This window comes from Phyllopteryx taeniolatus, chromosome 7 (assembly GCF_024500385.1).
Source record: "Phyllopteryx taeniolatus isolate TA_2022b chromosome 7, UOR_Ptae_1.2, whole genome shotgun sequence".
Classification (NCBI taxonomy): domain Eukaryota; kingdom Metazoa; phylum Chordata; class Actinopteri; order Syngnathiformes; family Syngnathidae; genus Phyllopteryx; species Phyllopteryx taeniolatus.
Window position 1 is genome coordinate 501,632 of NC_084508.1, and position 20,795 is coordinate 522,426.

Consider the following 20,795-nt stretch of genomic DNA (forward strand, 5'->3'; position numbering starts at 1 on the left):
TCACCCTATAGAATTCTGTTCAACAACGGTTACATTTTTCATCCTCTTAAGTACCTTTCTAACTTTCCCCTTACTAATCACTGATACGTCTTGGTCCACCACACCTGCCTCTTCTACCCTTTTTTCTCTCTGATTTTCTTCATTCATCAACTCCTAAAAGTCCAGCACACTAATGGCACCAGTCAACACGTTTCCAGCTCTATCCTTAATCACACTAACCTGCTGCACATCCTTCCCATCGCTATACCTCTGACTGGCCAACCTGTATGGATCTTTCTCTCATTCTTTAGTGTCCAACCTGGCAAACATGTTATCATATGCCTCTTGCTTGGCCTTTGCCACCTCTACCTTCACCCTACGCCGCACCTCCATGTATTCATTTGTTCTCTCCTCAGTCCTTTCAGTGTTCCACTTCTTCTTAGCTATCCTCTTTCCCTGTATGATTTCCTGTACTTTGAGGTTCCACCACCAAGTCCCCTTCTCCCCTTTCCTACCAGATGATACACCAAGTACTCTCCTGCCTGTCCCTCTGATCACCTCGGCTGTGGTGGTCCAGTGTTCTGGAAGCACCTCCTGTCCACCGAGCACCTGTCTCACCTCTTCCTGAAAAGCCACACAACACCCTTTCTCAGCTTCCACCACATGGTTCTCTGCTCTGCTTTTTTCTTCTTATTCTTCCTCACCACCAGAGTCAACCTACACACCACCATCCTTTACTATCTAGCTTGACTTGTCCCCTACCACTGTCTTGCAGTCAGTAACCGCCTTCAGATAACATCGTCTGCACAACATGTTATCTACCTTTGTGCTTCTACCTCGGCTCTTGTATGTCACCCCATGTTCCTGCCTCTTCTCGAAGAAAGTGTTTGTTACACCCATTTACATCCTTTTGGCAAAGTCCACCACCATCTGTCCCTCCAAGTTCCTTTCCTGGACACCAAACTAACCCATCAGTTTTTCATCAGAATCATCTTTATTTGCTAAGTATGTCCAAAAAACACACAAGGAATTTGTCTCCGGTAGTTGGAGCCGCTCGAGTACGACAACAGACAGTCAATTGACAGAGAACACTTTTGAGACATAAAGACATTGACAAAAAAACAGTCACTGAGCAATAAAGGGTTGCTAGTTATCTGGTAATGCCGGTACATTTTTTCTTTTGACAATTGTGCAAAAAGATGCAGAGTCCTCTAGCACTTAGAGCAGTTAGAAAGACTAATATTGCATTAGTCCGGTGCAATGACCATTGTGCAAAGGGCGCCGAGACTTCAAGCGAGTAGTTCGATAATCTCGGACAATGTTGATTGTGCAAATGTTGCAGATACTCCTCAATCAGTGTGCAAATGGAGCAGATGCTACTCTGGCATGAGTGGTCAGTATTGGTCAACAACAGATATGCAAATAGTGCAGCGTGGCGAGACTACTACAGTGAGTGCACGAGTAATGTATAATTGGCCCCACAGAAATGTGACAACAAACTCAAGTCAAAAAATTTGCAACATGTTGTAATGGAATTGTAGGTTAGGTGTTTAAGAAGTTGATTGCAAGGGGGAAGAAGCTGTTGGAATGTCTGCTAGTTCTAGTTTGCATTGATCGGTAGCACCTACCTGAGGGAAGGAGCTGGAAGAGCGGGTGACCGGGATGTGGAGGGTTCGAAAGGATTTTGCACGCTCTTGTCTTAGTTCTGGCAGCGTGCAAGTCCTCAAGGGTGGGTAGGGGGGTACCGACAATCCTTTCAGCAGTTTTGATTGTCCGTTGGAGTCGAAGTTTGTCCTTTTTTGTAGCAGCACCAAACCAGACTGTGATGGAAGAACACAGGACTGATTCGATGACCGCTGTGTAGAACTGCCTCAGCAGCTCCTGTGGCAGGCCGTGCTTTCTCAGAAGCCATCACCCCTATTTCCTTCACCAACATGTCCATTTCAAGCTGCACCAATCACGACTCTCTCTCTCTCTGTGAGATGCTCTGAATTACGTCGTCTAGCTCCTCTAGTTCACAGCCTACTTGTGGGGCATAACCATTAATTATATTAAACTTAACAGACTAAATTTCAAGTTTCAGTCTCATCACTTGATCTGACACTCTTTTCACCTCCAGGACATTCTTAACTAGCCCTAACTTTAAAATAACCCCTACTCCATTTCTCTTCCCATCTACACCATGGTAAAATAATTTCAACCCTGCCCCTAAACTTCTAGCATTACTGCCTCTCCATCTGCTCTCCTGGACCTAATCATCATGTTAACAAACTCCTTAGTTTTCCGTCATAGTCCCAACATTAAAAGTCCCCATTTTCAGTTCTAGGCTCAGTGCTTTCCTCTTCTCTTTCTGCCTAAGAACTCACTTTACACCTCCCCTTCGTTTTCGACTCACAGTAGCTGAATTTCCACCGGTGACGGTAGGTTAACGGCAAAGTTTTAAGCCGGATGCCCTTCCTGATGCAACCCTTTGCATTTATCCAGGCTTGGGACTGGCCTACAATTTGCACTGACTAGTGCCCCCCATAGGGCTGCATTATGGATGCTAAACATTAACGATTAACAATTAATTTTCATTCTAAAAGCAAAGGTATAATTCTCCTTTACCAATCGAGTTGAGGTGCTCAGGTTCATGTTCACCAAGGATAACATTTTCACAACTTATTTTTTTGTTTTATTCATGATTATATGTGTATTTTTCAACAAATAAAAGAAGATGGGGAGCCCATGAAAAGACTTCCTGTATATGTTAACATTCAGTTGATTGAAACTTCATCGACGTGATTTTGTCAGAACATTTGTAAAAATGGTGGCCAAGGCCACCTAGAAGTGATATTGTTTCTGTGGTTACCATCATCAATTTAAAATCTAATCTCCTCTTTACCCCAATTCCTACTCCTTTTTCCTGATCTATCTTTAGACATCAGGGAGAGTGGAAGCCCCAAACCCGTGATGGTTTTCATCCATGGTGGATCCTACATGGAAGGAACTGGGAACCTTTTTGATGGCAGTGTCCTGGCCAGCTATGGGAATGTGATTGTCATCACGGTCAATTACCGGCTGGGTGTTCTAGGTAAGGATACCACAACTCGATGTAGCCAACAGAACCACATCATCTTCAAAAAGCAGACGCACAATACCTGAAGATGTCTGGGAAGACTTGTTTTTGAAAAAATCAAACATTTTCACATGTACTTGTTGTACAGACCGGTACAATTTTCTCTTTAACCACTTGGTGTGTACCAGTTAGCAACCACTTAGAAGAAATCAACATTTTACTTATTGAATCCTCACAGCTAAACAGTCTGAAAAGAGCATCATCGCCATGTAGCATTGCAAATGCAGAAATAGTATGGCCAAAGATCGAATTAAACCCAGTTTATATAAACTGAGATTTCAGAGAGGTGTGAAAAATAACTTTGTTACCTGAGTCTTCAAGAAATCAATTTATTTATTTATTTATTTGGGGACAGATACAAAAAAACATAGACAACTGCAAACAGGCATCACATGCAAGTACAGGGGAACCTCAATAAAATGGACGTATAGGGACGGGTCATCTGTTATAGCTGATTGTCCGGTACATTGAAGCACTTTTTTTGAGGCCATATGCACCCATATTACTGTCCATCCATCCATCCATCCATTTTCTGAGCTGCTTCTCCTCGCTAGGGTCGCAGGCGTGCTGGAGCCTATCCCAGCTATCATCGGGCAGGAGGCGGGGTGCACCCTGAACTGGTTGCCAGCCAATCGCAGGGCACATACAAACAAACAACCATTCGCACGCACAGTCATACCTACGGGAAATTTAGAGTCTTCAATTAATGCATGTTTTTGGGATGTGGGAGGAAACCGGAGTGCCCGGAGCTTTAAAATATTTGAAAAGTTTCAAATTGTATCCAAACTTTCCACTGGTGTGCTTTATGTAGACATTGTTGACAGACTTGTCATAGGCGACTCACTTTCATGAGCCGCAAAGAATAAGTGCTTCCTTGTTCCAACTCCGTTGCCATAGATGAACGGCTTGACAAAAACATAATAAAAAATAAAAATAAACTGTTAACATCGCAGCCAGCCATGTGAACTCTCTGCGGTGCAGAGCACTATGCTAGATATGCTACTATAGTTGATGAACTCCTGCCATCATGGCAGCCATGTCGAAATCCATCCATCCATCCATTTTCTGAGCCGCTTCTCCTCACTAGGGTCGCGGGCGTGCTGGAGCCTATCCCAGCTGTCATCGGGCAGGAGGCGGGGTACACCCTGAACTGGTTGCCAGCCAATCGCAGGGCACATAGAAACCAACAACCATTCGCACTCACAGTCATGCCTACGGGCAATTTAGAGTCTCCAATTAATGCATGTTTTTGGGATGTGGGAGGAAACCGGAGTGCCCGGAGAAAACCCACGCAGGCACGGGGAGAACATGCAAACTCCACACAGGCGGGGCCAGGAATTGAACCGGGGTCCTCAGAACTGTGAGGCTGACGCTCTAACCAGTCGGTCACCGTGCCGCCCCATGTCGAAATGTTAAATGTTAATGCTAAATTATTTGATTGAAAAGGGAAAAAGAAAAAGTGGATACAATAGAAAGAGTAAAGGCACATAAAGCAATGACCATGTCACAGAAGATCAAAGATACGAGCAGCTCTGTTCCTGAAATAACCAGAATTTGGTAGCGCTCTTAAAAGTAGGTAAGTTTGTGATACATTTTTGATGTTCAGGTTGAGAATTCCAGAATTTCACCCCTTTCACAGAGAAAGCTGTCTGAGCAAATTATGTTTTACAAAAGAAATGATAGTTTCCATTTAATCCTGCTCTAGTGGATTTTCTGCAGTTCTGTTGTCTCTTTACTGTATATTTTCAGAAAGGTGGAGGAGCAAGTCCATTTAAGTATTTAAACACAAACTTTGCATTGAAATTAATGAAATTACTTAAACTTAAGATCTTGTATTTGTTTAAGACATGGTAGTGATGGTGTCTAATTTGTCTATTTTTTTTAAATCCAGGATTTTCAGTTATAGAGACACTCTAAGGCAGTGGTGTCTAAACTGCGGCCCGACATCCATTTTTTTAGGCCCGCGCCATGTACTAAAAATAACAATGAACACGGGCCCCTTTTTTTTTTTTCCGAGTTTCAAACGGTCATAACGTTCTTAATCTTTATCCTATTTTCAAAATGGTGGGATCATTGGAAAGCCAAACACACAAACAGACAACCTATAATGATGATGAACCTGTCACAATTCTTTTTTGACTGGAACCAGAAGCAGGCTGAGGCTGAGAGGTTGAGATGAAAGGTTTATTGAAAAAGGAAATGGAGATGATCCTTGAGACATGCTGGCGGGTTGAAGAGGCAGGCAACGGTGGATGGCTTGGCGACGTGGTGGAAGAAGTCAACTCAGCAAGGGACACGAAGGGAGCATTGAGACAAGGAGAAACATGGAGGTAAGAAAAGATAGCGAGGAATGGCGTAGCTTACATGAATGCTTGAGAGCTGTTGTACCACAGGATAACGTTAGTACTCTGGCAGTGGTCTTGGAACTGGCGGGCTTAAATGCAGCTGATGATGACGGCTGATTGGTGAAAGGTGCGCGGCTGAGGAGGTGCTGATTACTGGGAAGAGAGAGAGGGAGAGAGAGAGAGCGAGAGGAGAGCAAAAGCGCCACCCAAGTTCCAATAAAATCACTGCAGGGCACAGCTCATGACAGTACCCCCCTCTCAACGGACGCCTCCAGGTATCCTGCCACCGCTTACCCGGGTGAGCCGCGTAAAAGTCCGATAGAAGGGAGTCGTCAAGGATCAGCCTATGGGAAATCCAGAAGCGCTCCTCCGGACCATACCCCTCCCAGTCCACCAAGTACTGGTAACCCCTTCCCCTGGGCCTCACATTGAGGAAGCGCGAAACTGTGAAGGCGGGATGGTTGTCGATAATGGGGGGCGGGCGGAGGTGGCACGGCCGGAGGGCTAAGAGTGCAGGGGGAGGCAGGCTTGAGTAGTGACACATGGAATGTAGGATGAATTTTTAGAGATGGCAGAAGTTTCAGTTGGACAGAAGTGAGAGGGAACGGACCAATGAAGCACGGACTGAGTTTGCGGGATTCCGTCTGGAGTGGGAGGTCCATCCATCCATCCATTTATTTTCCTCTACTTATCCGAGGTCGGGTCGCAGGGGCAGCAGCCTCAGCAGGGAAGCCCAGACTTCCCTCTCCCCAGCCACTTCCTCCAGCTCTTCCGAGGGGATCCCGAGGCGTTCCCAGGCCAGCCGAGAGACATAGTCTCTCCAGCGTGTCCTGGGTCGTTCCCGGGCTCTCCTCCCAGTGGGACAGCTCACCAGGGAGGCGTCCGGGAGGCATCCTAATCATATGGCCGAGCACCTCATCTGGCTCCTCTCAATGCGGAGGAGCAGCAGCTCTACTCTGAGCCCCTCCCGAATGACCAAGCTTCTCACCCTACCTGTAAGGGAGAGCCCGGACACTCTGCGGAGGAAACTCATTTCGGCCGCTTGTTCTTGTTCTTTCGGTCACGAGCTGTGGGTCGTGACCATAGGTGAGGGTAGGAATGTAGCTCGACCGGTAAATCGAGAGCTTCGCCTTTCGGTTTAGGTCCTTCTTCACCACAACGGATCGATACAAAGTCCGCATCACTGCAGACGCTGCACCGATCTGCCTGTTGATCTCGCGATCCATTCTTCCCTCACTTGTGAACAAAACCCCAAGATATTTGAACTCCTCCACTTGGGGCAGGATCTCATCCCCGACCTGGAGAGTGCACTCCACCCTTTTCCGACTGAGGACCATGGTCTCAGATTTGGAGGTGCTAATTTTCATCCCAGCCGCTTGACAATCGGCTGCGAACCGCAGTGGGAGTTGGAGATCATGGCTTGATGAAGACAACAGAACCACATCATCTGCAAAAAGCAGAGATGCAATACTGAGGCCACCATACCGGACCCCCTCGACGCCTCGGCTGTGCCAAGAAATTCTGTCCATACACGTTATGAACAGAATCGGTGACAAAGGGCAGCCTTGGCGGAGTCCAACCCTCACTGGAAACGAGTCCAACTTACTGCCGGATGTGCGGACCAAACTCTGACTCCGGTCGTACAGGGACTGAACAGCCCATATCAGGGAGTTTGGTACCCCATACCCCCGAAGCACCCCCCACATGACTCCTCGAGGGACACGGTCGGACACCTTCTCCAAGTCCACAAAACACATGTAGACTGGTTGGGCGAACTCCCATGCACCCTCAAGGACCCTGCCGAGGGTGAAGAGCTGGTCCACTGTTCCACGGGCAGGAAGAAAACGACACTGCTCCTCCTGAATCTGAGATTCGACTTCCTGACGGACCGTCCTCTCCAGCACCCCAGAATAGACCTTTTAAAAAGTGCGACCACCACCCCAGTCTTCCAATCCAGAGGCACTGTCCCCGATGTCCATGCGATGTTACAAAGGCATGTCAACCAGGACAGCCCCCTATGGCTCCTCCACACCCTTTCAGGCTGGGCCCGGCCGGGCCCCATGGGTGCGGGCCTGGTCACCAGGCGCTCGCCTTCGAGCCACACCTCCAGGCCCGGCTCCAGAGGGGAGGCCCCAGTGACCTGCGTCCGGGCAAGGGAAAATGTCTTCCTGAATTTTTTATCATCATGCGGCAGACATAAACACAAGTTTATTACTTCAGAAGTAACAACTATCGATTGAACACGAGGCCTTACCACGTGTTTGTTAGCAGCGTACTAGCGGCTAGGTCCCAGGTAGGTAGCTAACAGCTTGACACAATGACACAAACGTCCACGGGGTGGCGCCCGAAGACTGGAATGAAGCATGCACAACGACCCACAGCCCCAACAAAGATGGCTTCTACGGAAGCCTAATGGTTTTTACACACACGAAGCAAAATAGCGACCGATGGACGCCATGTGTTCTCACACACAAAATCAAAAGCAATCGATCCCGGTCGCGTGTAGCTGCAATAGCTTACCAACTATGCTAGCTAGCCGGGGCTAACAGGAGGGGACGCTGTGAGCGTTGCTAATGACGCTAACTGGCGGAGCGGTTGCTATGCTAGGAGTAACCTTGGGGGGAAACGGTCACAGAAATCTTCCAACAGCAAGAAGCAGCACACAGCGGCACAACAGACTCAAACACAAGTTTATTACTTCAGAAGTAACAACTATCGTATTAATAAATACCTGGAGTCTCTTTAAAAACCAAAGATGAAGTCCGAAACCTTGGTGTTCTGATAGAGTCCGACCTGACTTTCAACAGTCATATTAAATCAATTACTAAAATTGCCTTCTACCATCTGAAGAACATATCCAGAGTGAAGGCTTGCATGTGCTTGCAGACCAGGAGAAACTCTTCCATGCTTTTATCTCAAGTAGACTTGACTATTGTAATGGTCTTCTGACTGGACTCCCTAAAAAGAGCATTAAAAAGCTGCAGCTCACTCAGAATGCTGCAGCTCGGGTTCTGACCAGAACAAAGAGGTCAGGGCATATTACTCCAATTCTAAAGTCTTTAGACTGGCTTTCGGTCAGCTTTAGAATAGATTTTAAAGTTCTGCTCCTGGTCTATAATTCACTAAACAGTTTAGGTCCTGAATACATGAATGAAATGCTCATGGAATATAAACCTAGTAGGGCTCTGAAATCAACAGACTCAGGTGAAATAGTGGAGCACAGAGTCCAAAGCAAACATGGTGAAGCAGCATTTAGCTATTGTGCTGCACACAAATGGAATAAGTTGCCAACAGAAGTGATGTCAGCCCCAAGTGTGCATGTTTTTAAGTCCAGGTTAAAAACTCTTCTTTTTTCCTATGCTTTTTAGAGCATTTCCACTTCTAAATGATATTTCTTGCACTGTAAGCTGCTTTAATTGAATTTTTTTCTCTTGGTCTTTGTTTGAAATGTTTATATGCTGTTTTTTTCTTTGTTTTTAAATGCTTTTAATCATGTAAAGCACATTGCGTTACCTTGTGTAAGAAATCCATCCATCCATTTTCTGAGCCGCTTCTCCTCACTAGGGTCGCGGGCGTGCTGGAGCCTATCCCAGCTATCATCGGGCAGGAGGCGGGGTACACCCTGAACTGGTTGCCAGCCAATCGCAGTGTGTAAGAAATGTGCTATATAAATACATTTGCTTTGCTTTGCTTTGCTTTATCGATTGGACATTGGAGGCTTTAGCACGTGTTCGTTAGTAGCTTACTAGCGGTTAGGTCCCAGGTAGGTAGCTAACGGCTTCCGGACGAGAAAAACACAAAGAAAAAAAACAGCGTATAAACATTTAAAACAAAGAGAGAGAAAAAAAAATCAATTGAAGCAGCGTACAGTGCAAGAAATATCATTTAGAAGTAGAAGTAATTTGTGGCGGCGCTGCTGCGGAGAAAGACAGCTGTAATTTCCCTTCCTGCCCGCTAAGGATGCAGAAAGGAACATCACCACCACACTCATAAAGACACACAATCCGAAAAGATGGACATGAGGAGCCAGAGGATGTGGGAATTAAATGGCTTTTGCTTTGCATAGTAGAGTTACAAGTTGCACTTACGGATTTAGCGCCGAACTGTATTTAGTGACACTGGTTTTCAGAAGTGTTCCTGAGCCCATGTGGTGATATCCTTTACACATTGATGTCGGTTTTTGATGCATTGCCGCCTGAGGGATCGAAGGTCACGGACATTCAATGTTGGTTTTTGGCCTTGCCGCTTACATGCAGTGATTTCTCCAGATTCTCTGAACCTTCTGATGATATTATTGTCATGTAATGCCCCGCAGTACCGTTTTGGAGCCTGGATGGCGTTTTGCGCCCTCTCGTCCTCTCTCGCCCCTCCCCTCTCTGTTTCAGCTTCTCCTCAAGCCACGCACCTGTCTCCAATCAACCCTCATCACCACCTACATTTAAGCCTGCCTGTTCCTGGAAATCCTCGCCAAAGTATTGCAGCCTCTCCTAGCGGTACCACGGCCCACCGTACTCATGTAAGCTACTCAACTCCTCGTTCCCTTGTTAACTCTTGTGTCTCCTCGTTCCCAGTGTTCCTGACCCACGTCATTCCTGTCAGCCCCCTGTTCTGTCCACTGCCTGTCACCTGTCCACGCCGCCGCCTGTCAAGACATCCAGGACCACTTCCATAACCTTTGCTCAATAAACTGTTAATCATTTTACCTCATCCTCCGCCTGCTCTTGGGTTCAGCTACTTCCCACACCTGACAGAATACTTTGGCCACTATGGACCCAGCAATTCCGGAGGCAGGGAAGAACGCACTAACCCTCCAAGGCGCCCACATTGGACGACAGGACAAAATACTGCAAGAAATCACCGAACCGCTCCACTCCCTTTCGCAACAGGTCTCCCTCCTTTCCCAACAGATGCAATCCATTCAACCCCCTGTAAGTACTCCTCCCAAGCCCGTAGCTTCCGAGCCACCCCGCTTCCCGTAAAAAGAACCTCATGTCCCTCCACCCGAGCTCTAATCCGGGGACCTAGGTGCATGTAGCCAGTTTATTCTTCATTGCTCACTCGTATTCAATCTCCTACCGTACAGTTATTCCACCGAACGTTCCAAAGTAGCATATGTCACTAACCTCCTCCGCAGCAAAGCAGCAAAATGGTCCACTTCATTATGGCACAACTCCTCCCCGGTCCTCCTTTCGTTCGATTCCTTTTTCGCCGAACTCCATAAGGTCTTCGATCACCCCGTTCAGGGCAAAGAAGCCACCCGTCGTCTCCCACACTCACTCAGGGTGCTAAGTGCGTTGCATAATATTCCATCGACTTCCGTATCCTTGCTGGTGAATGCGGGTGGGATGACGCAGCCTTTAGGGGAATCTTCAAACGGCCTTTCCGAACAAATCAAAGACGAGCTTGCGGTCCGGGACGAACCCTCCTCTCTCGAGGCTCTTATCGCTCTCTCCATCCTTCTGGATAACAGACTGCGAGAGAGAGCCCGTGAAAAAGGGCTATGCTCGTGTAAACACTCTCCCACTCGGAGTACCACGCAGTCGTCTTCCGCACTTTCGTCACTCCCCGTTACATCCGATGAATCCATTCAAATTGGTCAAACACGTTTAGATCCACAAGAACGTCAGCGTCGTGTCATCCAGCGAGTGTGCATCTATTGCGGTCAATCCGGTCACTTTATTTCCTCGTGCCCCCTCTGACTAGAAAGACCAGGCTCACCGTGTCCCGAGAGCGTCGCGGTGAGCCAAACCTCCGTTCCCGCAAGCTCTCCCTCCCGCATGATCGTTCCCGCTTGCATTATCATTTCTGCTCATAACACCCCCATCGCTGCCCTTATTGATTCCGGTGCTGATGATAATTTTATTCATGAAGAAATAATTCACCAGCTCCAAATCCCTCTCCAACCACTTCCATCCTCGAAAAAAGTCACAGCCCTGGATGGCCGAGTAATTTCCCTGGTCACCCATCAAACAGTGCCCATCACAGTCCTTATTTCAGGCAATCACCGCGAAAAAATTTCCCTTTTTGTCATTCCTTCCCCTGAGACCCCCTTAGTTCTTGGTAGTTCCTGGCTCAAACTCCACAACCCCGCCATAGACTGGGGTCGTTTATCCATCACCGGATAGAGTCCTCATTGCTGTTCCCACAGTCTGCTTTCTGCCGTTCCACCCAAAGAAGACCCACCACCCTCTGCCGCCCCAGTGGACCTCTCCCAAATTCCAGAAAAATATCATGACCTCTCCCCAGTATTCAGCAAAGACTTGGCCAGCTCTCTACATCCCCAACGCCTTTATGATTGCGCCATAGACCTCTTACCGGGAGCTCCACTTCCCACCAGCCGACTCTACAATCTCTCCGGTCCCGAAAAAAAGGCTATGGGGGATTACATCCGCGACTCCTTGGCTGCTGGCCTCATACGCCCCTCCTTGTCGCCGGTCGGGGCTGGATTTTTTTTCGTTGAGAAAAAAGACACTACTCTCCGCCCATGCATCGACTACCGAGGACTCAATGACATTACAATTAAAAATAAGTCACCGCTACCCCTGATCGACCCGTAATTTGAACCCCTCTGCGAAGCGCAAATCTTTACCAAATTGGACCTCCATAACGCCTACCATCTCATCCATATCCGAGAAGCGGACGAGTGGAGGACCGCCTTCAATACCCCTCTCGGACACTTCGAGTATCTGGTCATGCCATTTGGTTTAACCAACGCCCCTGCAGTTTTCCAAACATTAATTACTGACGTCCTCCGTAACATGCTCAACTGGTTCGTGTTTGTGTACCTCGATGACATCCTCATTTACTCCCGCTCCCCCGAAGAACACCGCATCCATGTACGCCAAGTCCTCCAGCGCCTCCTCGAGAACCGTCTATATGTCAAACCGGAAAAATGTGAATTCCACCTATCCTCAGTACATTTCCTCGGCTGCATCATTGCAAAAGGACAACTACAACCGGACCCCACCAAAATCCAAGCCATCATCGACTGGTCCATCCCCGCGACCCGCAAAGAACTGCAACGTTTCCTTGGATTCGCCAATTTCTACCGCCGATTCATCCGTAATTACAGCAAGGTAGCTATTCCCCTCACCAGTCTCACTTCCACCAGCTCCCCCTTTCAGCGGACCCCAGCAGCCTCACAAGCATTCAAAAAACTCAAATCCCTGTTCACCACTGCTCCCATTCTGCGCCACCCTGACCCTTCCCTCCAGTTCGTGGTGGAGGTTGACGCCTCGGAGCTGGAGCAGTCCTCTCGCAGCGAGATCCCACGACCCATAAACTTCACCCCTGTGCTTTATTTTCCCGTCGCCTATCTTCAGCAGAAAGAAATTATGACGTCGGAAACCGCGAGCTGCTAGCCATTATATGGGCCCTGGAAGAATGGAGGCACTGGCTGGAGGGATCTCAACAACCATTTCTCATTTTGACTGACCACAAAAACCTTGCTTACCTCCATACCGCTAAACGTCTCAACCCCCGACACGCACGCTAGGCACTATTCCTCAGCAGATTCAATTTCAGTCTCTCCTTCCGTCCCAGTTCCCGTAACATCAAGGCAGATGCCCTCTCCCGCATTCACTCACCTCCTTCGAGCACAGCAGAACCCGAATCCATCCTTCCGGCCTCCCGTTTCGTTGGAGCAGCCACGTGGGAGATCAAGCAGGTGGTCAAGGAGGCCCAACCTGATCCCAAGATCGGGCCTCCTGACCAACTGTTCGTCCCGGATTCAGCACGTTCGGAAGTCTTGCAGTGGGCCCACAACTCTAAATTAACTTGTCACCATGGCGTCACCCGTACGACCCAGTTCATTCAACAGCACTTCTGGTGGCCCAGCCTCATCAAAGACACCCGAGAGTTCGTTCAAGCCTGCTCTATCTGGGCCCGAGGGAAGTCTTTTCACTGACCTCCAGCTGGCTTGCTGCGCCCCCTGCCAATTCCCAGCCGCCCTTGGTCTCACATCGCTGTGGATTTCGTTACCGGCCTGCCCCCCTCTGAAGGTAACACTGTTATTCTCACAATCATCGATCGTTTTTCCAAGTGTGTCCATTATGTGCCCGTCCCCAAACTCCCATCCGCCCTGGAAACTGCTAACCCCCTTGTCTTACATGTCTTCAAACTCCATGGTATCCGCATCGACATGGTATCCGCATTGACATAGTCTCCGATCGAGATCCCCAGTTTTCCTCTTAGGTCTGGAAGGAATTCTGCAAAGCGGTGGGCGCAGCAGCCAGCTTATCCTCAGGGTATCACCCGCAGACCAACGGCCAGACGGAGCGGGCCAACCAAACCCTGGAATCGGCACTCCGCTGTGTGGCCGCCCGCAATCCCTCCTCATGGAGTTCCTTCCTCCCAAGGATTGAATAAACTCATAATTCCCTCACCAGCTCCGCTACCGGTATGTCCCGATTCATGGCTTGCTACAGTTTCCAACCTCCACTGTTCGACCTACAGGAGCAGGCGGTGGCAGTCCCCTCCGTACAAGATCACCTCTAGAGAGCCCAGACGTCCGGGCAGCACTGAACCGGTCCGCAGCATGCAACAATCAGCTTGCGGACCGTCATCGCTCCCCGACGTCCGAATACAAGGTGGGTCAATCCGTCCGGCTCTCCTCCCACGACCTTCCCCTTCAAACAGAGTCCCGTAAACTCGCTCTACGCTTCATTGGTCCTTTTCCGATCACCAAAATCATTAATCTCCCTTCCGTCCAGTTAAAACTGCCACAGTCCTTAAAGATTCATCCCACATTCCACGTCTCGTTGCTCAAGCCTGTCTCCACCTGCGCCCTAAGCCCTCTGGCCGTACCCCCTCAACCCCCCCGGATTATTGACGACCATCCGGCCTTCACGGTGTCGCGCATCCTCGATGTGACGCCTAGGGGAGGGTGTTCCAGTACCTGGTCGACTGGGAAGGGTACGGGCCAGAGGAGCGCTCTTGGATTTCCCGGAAGCTCATCCTCGATCCTACTCTTTTGGATGACTTCTAAGCGGCTCACCCGGGAAAGCCTGGCAGGACGCCGGGAAGCGTCTGTAGAGAGAGGGGTACTGTCATGTACTGCCCTGCAGTACCGTTTTGGAGCCTGGATGGCGGTTCCGCCCTCTCGTCCTCTCTCGCCCCTCCCCTCTCTGTTTCAGCTTCTTCTCAAGCCACGCACCTGTCTCCAATCAACCCTCATCACCACCTACATTTAAGCCTGCCTGTTCCCGGAAAGCCTCGCCAAAGTATTGCAGCTTCTCCTAGCGGTATCACTGCCCACCGTACTCATGTAAACTACTCAACTCCTCGTTCCCTTGTTGACTCTTGTGTCTCCACGTTCCCAGTGTTCCTGACCCACGCCATTTCTGCCAGCCCCCTGTTCTGTCCACTGCCTGCCACCTGTCCATGTCGCTGCCTGTCAACACATCCTGGACCACTTCCATAACCTTTGCTCAATAAACTGTTCATCATTTTACATCAGCCTCCGCCTGCTCTTTGGTTCAGCTACTTCCCACACCTGATAATTATGGACCGTAGATGATGGAATCCCTAAATTCCTTGCAATTGTACGTTGAGGATCATTGTCCTTAAACTGTTTGACTATTTTCCCACGCACTTGTTCACAAAGAGGTGAAACTCGCTCCATCATTGCTTGTAAATGACAGAGCAATTCAGGGAAGCTCCTTTTATACCCAGTCATGGCACCCACCTATTCCCAATTAGCCTGTTCACCTGTGGGACGTAACAAACAGGTGTTGTCAGTCTTTTTTGCCACCTGTCCCAGAATTTTTGGAACGTGTTACAGCCATAAAATTCTAAGGTCATGATTATTTGCTGAAAACAATTAAGTTTATCATTTTGAACATTAAATATCTTGTCTTTGTAGTGTATTCAATTACATATAGCTTGAACACGATTTGCAAATCATTGTATTCTGTTTTCATTTATGTTTAACACAACTTCCCAACTTCATTGGAATTGGGGTTGTAGTAACTTGTTTTGGCTTTTTTTCTGAAAGAATAAGTAAGGACACTATCTTATCTTTGTGGGTTTTTATTACAAGGAAAAAATAAGTCATCACGAGTTGTTACCCCTTACTTAAATCCAAGCAAAAAATCACCTCCGTTATACAGAAGTGAGAGAGACAGAGAAGAAAGGGAAAGCAAAACAATTATCTTTGTCCAGCTGCACTCAACTTATCTTTATCGAAAAACAGCAAGTGGTCACAACATGACTGGGAACAACTAGTACACACAGCATGGCTGGAAAACAGTTAGTAGTCACAACATGGAACAATAAAGCCTGTGAAGGTTGTATAAACTAATACAAGTAATATTTGGTATATATGAAACGTATATTTTCCAACTCAGCTCCACCCTTTTGATTATATCACACAATCTACTATTAATCATGTACAAAAGGAAAATTACTAAACATTATTACATTCTAAGTACCTAAAGGTTAACACCAAGTAATCAAAACATTAAAAGTTAATCAAAAACATTAAAAGTTAATAAATATTGCTAAACACTAAGTGATCAAAAACATGAAACAATCAAAATGATATAACAGTATAATATGTAACAAAACAAAACAACCCTTAGAATAATCCAGAAATTCATCCATCCATCCATTTTCTGAGCCGCTTCTCCTCATTAGGGTCGTGGGCGTGCTGGAGCCTATCCCAGCCATCATCGGGCAGGAGGCGGGGTACACCCTGAACTGGTTGCCAGCCAATCGCAGGGCACATACAAACAAACAACCATTCGCACTCACATTCACACCTACGGGCAATTGAGAGTTGTCAATTAACCTACAATGCATGTTTTTGGGATGTGGGAGGAAACTGGAGTGCCTGGAGAAAACCCACGCAGCCACGGGGAGAACATGCAAACTCCACACAGGCGGGGCCGGGGATTGAACCCTGCACCTCAAAACTGTGAGGCAGACGCTCTAACCAGTCGGCCACTGTGCCGCCTCCAGAAATTCAGACCTCAGTTTAAGAAAATCCTTCATAAACGGGCTCTAAATCAGTCATGCAACAAACTTAGACTGATGAGGTCATCATTTAAGTTGTCGTTGTCATCCAAACAGTCGGACTGAGGGAAAAGGTCAGGAAAACGGTCATCAGAGACTAAATAGTGAAATCGTGAATAGTGGAGAAACGCTGTGTCAACCATGCGAGAGACTAAAGAATTCACCAAAGGGACCAGGCAACCAGACATGAAGAAGAGAATAAGCAAACTGATGAAAACCATAAGAGCAAAGCGATACAGCCAAGACTGCCAACCAAGTCCTGTGAACCAGCTCGAATTGAGCACCTCCTTGCGGACAATGACATCGCGGCGTGTAGTGGGTCTTTTAATGCCACTGACTATGACGCCTATATCGCCAGCATTGTGAGGAATGTATGTGCAACAGGTTTGGTTCAAGAGAGTACAAACACCACCCTGAGAAGCCAACAGTAAATCAAGTGTCATGCGATTTTGGAGGGCTCCTTCACAAATTGCATTAATTTCCACACGTGAAGCCTCTAGAATGGTCAAGGTAGTGTTAACAAAACTAGAAAAAGGAGAACTTACATATCGCAACATCATTTTGCCCACCCCAATTTGAGGAAATAGTGAGTATAATACCTTGGTACCTGTGCTCCAAACCTTGTGATCGGTGGGGACATCTGTGCCCCAAACTGGAACGTGTTCTTTAAATTGGGCCTGTGCGACAACAGGAACGAGATTTGGCAGCGATAATGTATGAGTGGTCTGTCAAAGCAATAGGGGCGCATCGACCTGATCAATCGGGAACGAGTCTCGTGTAGACACTGTGTCCACAAAGCCAGTACACGCCCTCAAAAGGCAACGTGCACAACCGGTCAGGTGCTGACATATAGGGTTGACAGACGACAGGTAGTACCAAGAAGACTTGGAGAATTGTTCAGAGAGGAGTTCGAGACAAAAGTTGTGCATGGTACAGCTATAGATTGGCAATATGATTTTGGTACCTTCCCAACATACACACGCTGGCCAAATAGGGTCTTGTTTATAGTAAAACAGTGGAACTTCACTCCGGGGCGAATGTGGACTGGGCCAAACAAAGGTACCATACCAGAATCATTAGTGGTTTTAAAGCCCTCACATTGACATAGGGGAGAGGAGAACCTGTTTCAGCAAGGACAGTTTGATTAAAGTATAGTGGACTAAAAAAGAAAACTAAGGAAAGTGATAAAGTCTTAGGATGTGGGGAAGGCACAACATTGCGGCGGCTTGTGGCATGAAAGGACAAACATAGCAATTTGAATGATTTTGAGAGTGTTCCACATGAAGGGCATACAGAAACCAAACATTCATGCTGTAGGAGGCGAAATTAGCAGAGGTAGTGGCGATCGCATGTAAACTAAGAAGCTCGTAATAGTTACGTCTCGTAAGGTACAAAATTGTCAACTGTAAAAGTGGAAACATCAATAGACATTTTAACACATTTTTACCACAACAACTATGAGAGTTGATGCTGAACAACGGGTTTGAGTCATCGTCTTTCTTCTGTTCTTCTGCAGAGTTACGCAAGTGCATCAGTTGAGACAACAGATGATTGGTTGTTGTTCGGCTTTTATGACCTAGCTTTTGGTCCCCTATGACCTATCAACATGCAATTAGTTACTAACACTGATTGTAGCTAATAGTGTATGCTAACAGTGAATCCTCGTCCTTCAATTCTTTCTTTTACATGTCTATCATATCGAGACAGAATTTTGTAAGTGCATTGGTCGTTATTTCATTATATACGTTATCAGTATAGAGACAATATGGTCCAACCCAATATCCATTATCATCATTATACTAATATAGCATTTGTATATTATCATTATCTTTGAGACTGATAATAAAAAACATACTAAATATAAATACATAAAAAGTGCTCTAGACACATAACGAAAATTTCAGTGGAATAAAAGCTCCCGCTAGGTACTTTTCCTTACCCCCAAAAGCCTGTGTCTGTGTCAACACGAGGTCATGTAAATAACGAGTAAAGGGTTTCGAGGGGTTTGAAATTTAGAAATGTAATTTTTCAGACCACAGTTAAAATGTATATTTGTTGACTGTATGCCAGGTTCAGCTCAGAATCTCAGTAAAGCCACTGTCTGCCTTTTTCAACCATAAACATTCTATTGTCTACAAGTCTTGTACTTTGTAATATGTATACCGCATGTGGAAAGCCACTATATCGTACCATGTTGACCTAATGACAAATGTGCACGATTTAGTCTGTATTGCTTCATGTCAACCCAAACAAGTGAATGTTCCATGAAGAGTTCAAGATTATAAACAAATATTTGTAGAACAATCATCAAATGTATCACTATGATAATGCCAGTAATGGTGCTGTATTTGCAGCCTGTTGAATTGGCTCGAAGTGAATCTATAAATTCAGATTTTGTGGCAATCAATTATGCGTCAAACGCAATAATAATGCAACGTGTCATGCGACAAGACAAAACCAAAAACAAATCCAACAAAATAAAAAGAAGAGAAGAAAACAAAAACAAACCACTCCAGACATCACACCCCACCCCCACTTTTGACAAAGTGACACATTGTCCCACCCATGCTCACTTTAGCAAAATACAAAAACAAAAAAAAACAAAACAAAACAAAAACAAACAAAAAAGACAACCAAAAAGCGTTTCATACTGGAAAGAATTTGGCCCAATGGGTATGGACACAAATACTGGGGAAAAAAAACATCAACAGCGCCCGTGCGAAGTGGTTGCTGGCATTGTTGGTGGGTGGGCAGTTTAAGTTCAATTGAATCAGCAAATAGTTCCTGATTAAACCTATATTTGCTGGTAGCCCAAACAGTGGGATTTGACTTGGAACTTGAGAAATGTCAAGGAAGCTGAAAAGAACATTGCACATGAAGTTCAATTCGTAGAAAGATACAATACAAAGCATGTATGCATGTTGTGAAAAATCTGTGTTCTTTGACCGAGTAAAATAAAAAAGATGCCCAATTAGTCTTGCGCCGACAGATAAACAAAAGGCTTACATTCTTCTAATCACGCTGACGTTTGTTCCATCAGAGAAATGTGCACATAAAACACACAGCTACGCATAAACAGACAGATAACACAACATAAAAAAAAACAGCTGCGCAGTCATGACTGCAGGTTGTAGCATATAGCAATTATATTAAAGATTAAATATCTCTTTATGTTGAAAATGTTAAAATTGTACTATATTTAACTTTGAATGCATACTGATAATTATCTCAACCTAATAACTTAATTCCCATGGGCTCACCACGTGTGGGAGGGGTCATTGGGGTCGGGTGCAGTGTGAGCTGGGCGGTGGCCGAAGGCGGGGACCTTGGCGATCCGATCCCTGGCTACAGAAGCTGGCTCTAGGGACGTGGAATGTCACCTCTATGGCAGGGAAGGAGCCCGGGCTGGTGTGTGAGGTCGAGAAGTTCCGACGAGATATAGTCGGACTCGCCTCCACACACAGCTTGGGCTCTAGTACCAGTCCTTTCGAGAGGGGTTGGACTCTCTTCCACTCTGGAGTTACCCACGGTGAGAGGCGCCGAGCAGGTGTGGGTATACTTATTCCCCCCCGGCTTGGCGCCTGTACGTTGGGGTTCACCCCGGTGGACGAGAGGGTAGTGTCCCTCCGCCTTCGGGTGGGGGGACGGGTCCTGACTGTTGTTTGTGCCTATGCACCAAACAGCAGTTCAGAGTACCAACCCTTTTTGGAGTCCTTGGAGGGGGTGCTGGAGAGCGCTCCCATTGGGGACTCCATCGTTCTGCTGGGGGACTTCAATGCTCACGTGGGCAATGCAGTGAGACCTGGAAGGGCGTGATTGGGAGGAACGGCCCCCCCGATCAGAACCCGAGCGGTGTTCTGTTATTGGACCTCTGTGCTCGTCACGGATTGTCCATAACGAACACCATGTTCAAGCGCGTAAGGGTGTCCACACGTGCACTTGGCACCAGGACACCCTAGGTCGCAGTTCGATGATCGACTTTGTGGTCGTGTCATCGGACTTGCGGCCGCATGTCTTGGACACTCGAGTGAAGAGAGGGGCGGAGCTGTCAACTGATCATCACCTGGTGGTGAGTTGGCTCCGATGGTGGGGGAAGATGCCGGTCCGACGTGGCAGACCAAAACGTATTGTGAGGGTCTGCTGGGAACGTCTGACAGAATCCCCTGTCAGAAGGAGTTTCAACTCCCACCTCCGACAGAACTTTGCTCATGTTCCGGGGGAGGCGGGGGACATCGAGTCCAAGTGGCCCATGTTCCGCACCTCCATTGCTGATGCGGCCGACCGGAGCTGTAGCCGTAAGGTGGTCGGTGCCTGTCCCCGAACCCGTTAGTGGACACCAA

The 20,795-nt window shown here is 47.2% G+C and overlaps 1 protein-coding gene across 5 annotated transcripts in view; it reads left to right on the forward strand.

Moving 5' to 3' along the window:
* nlgn1 (neuroligin 1) overlaps positions 1–20,795 on the forward strand; it is a 345,371-nt gene that overhangs the window by 165,679 nt on the left and 158,897 nt on the right. For all 5 annotated transcript variants that reach the window (XM_061780578.1, XM_061780580.1, XM_061780579.1 and 2 more), the window contains one exon: positions 2,900–3,052. In XM_061780578.1, the coding sequence (XP_061636562.1) occupies positions 2,900–3,052 (153 nt within the window). The remainder of the gene's footprint in view (positions 1–2,899; positions 3,053–20,795) is intronic.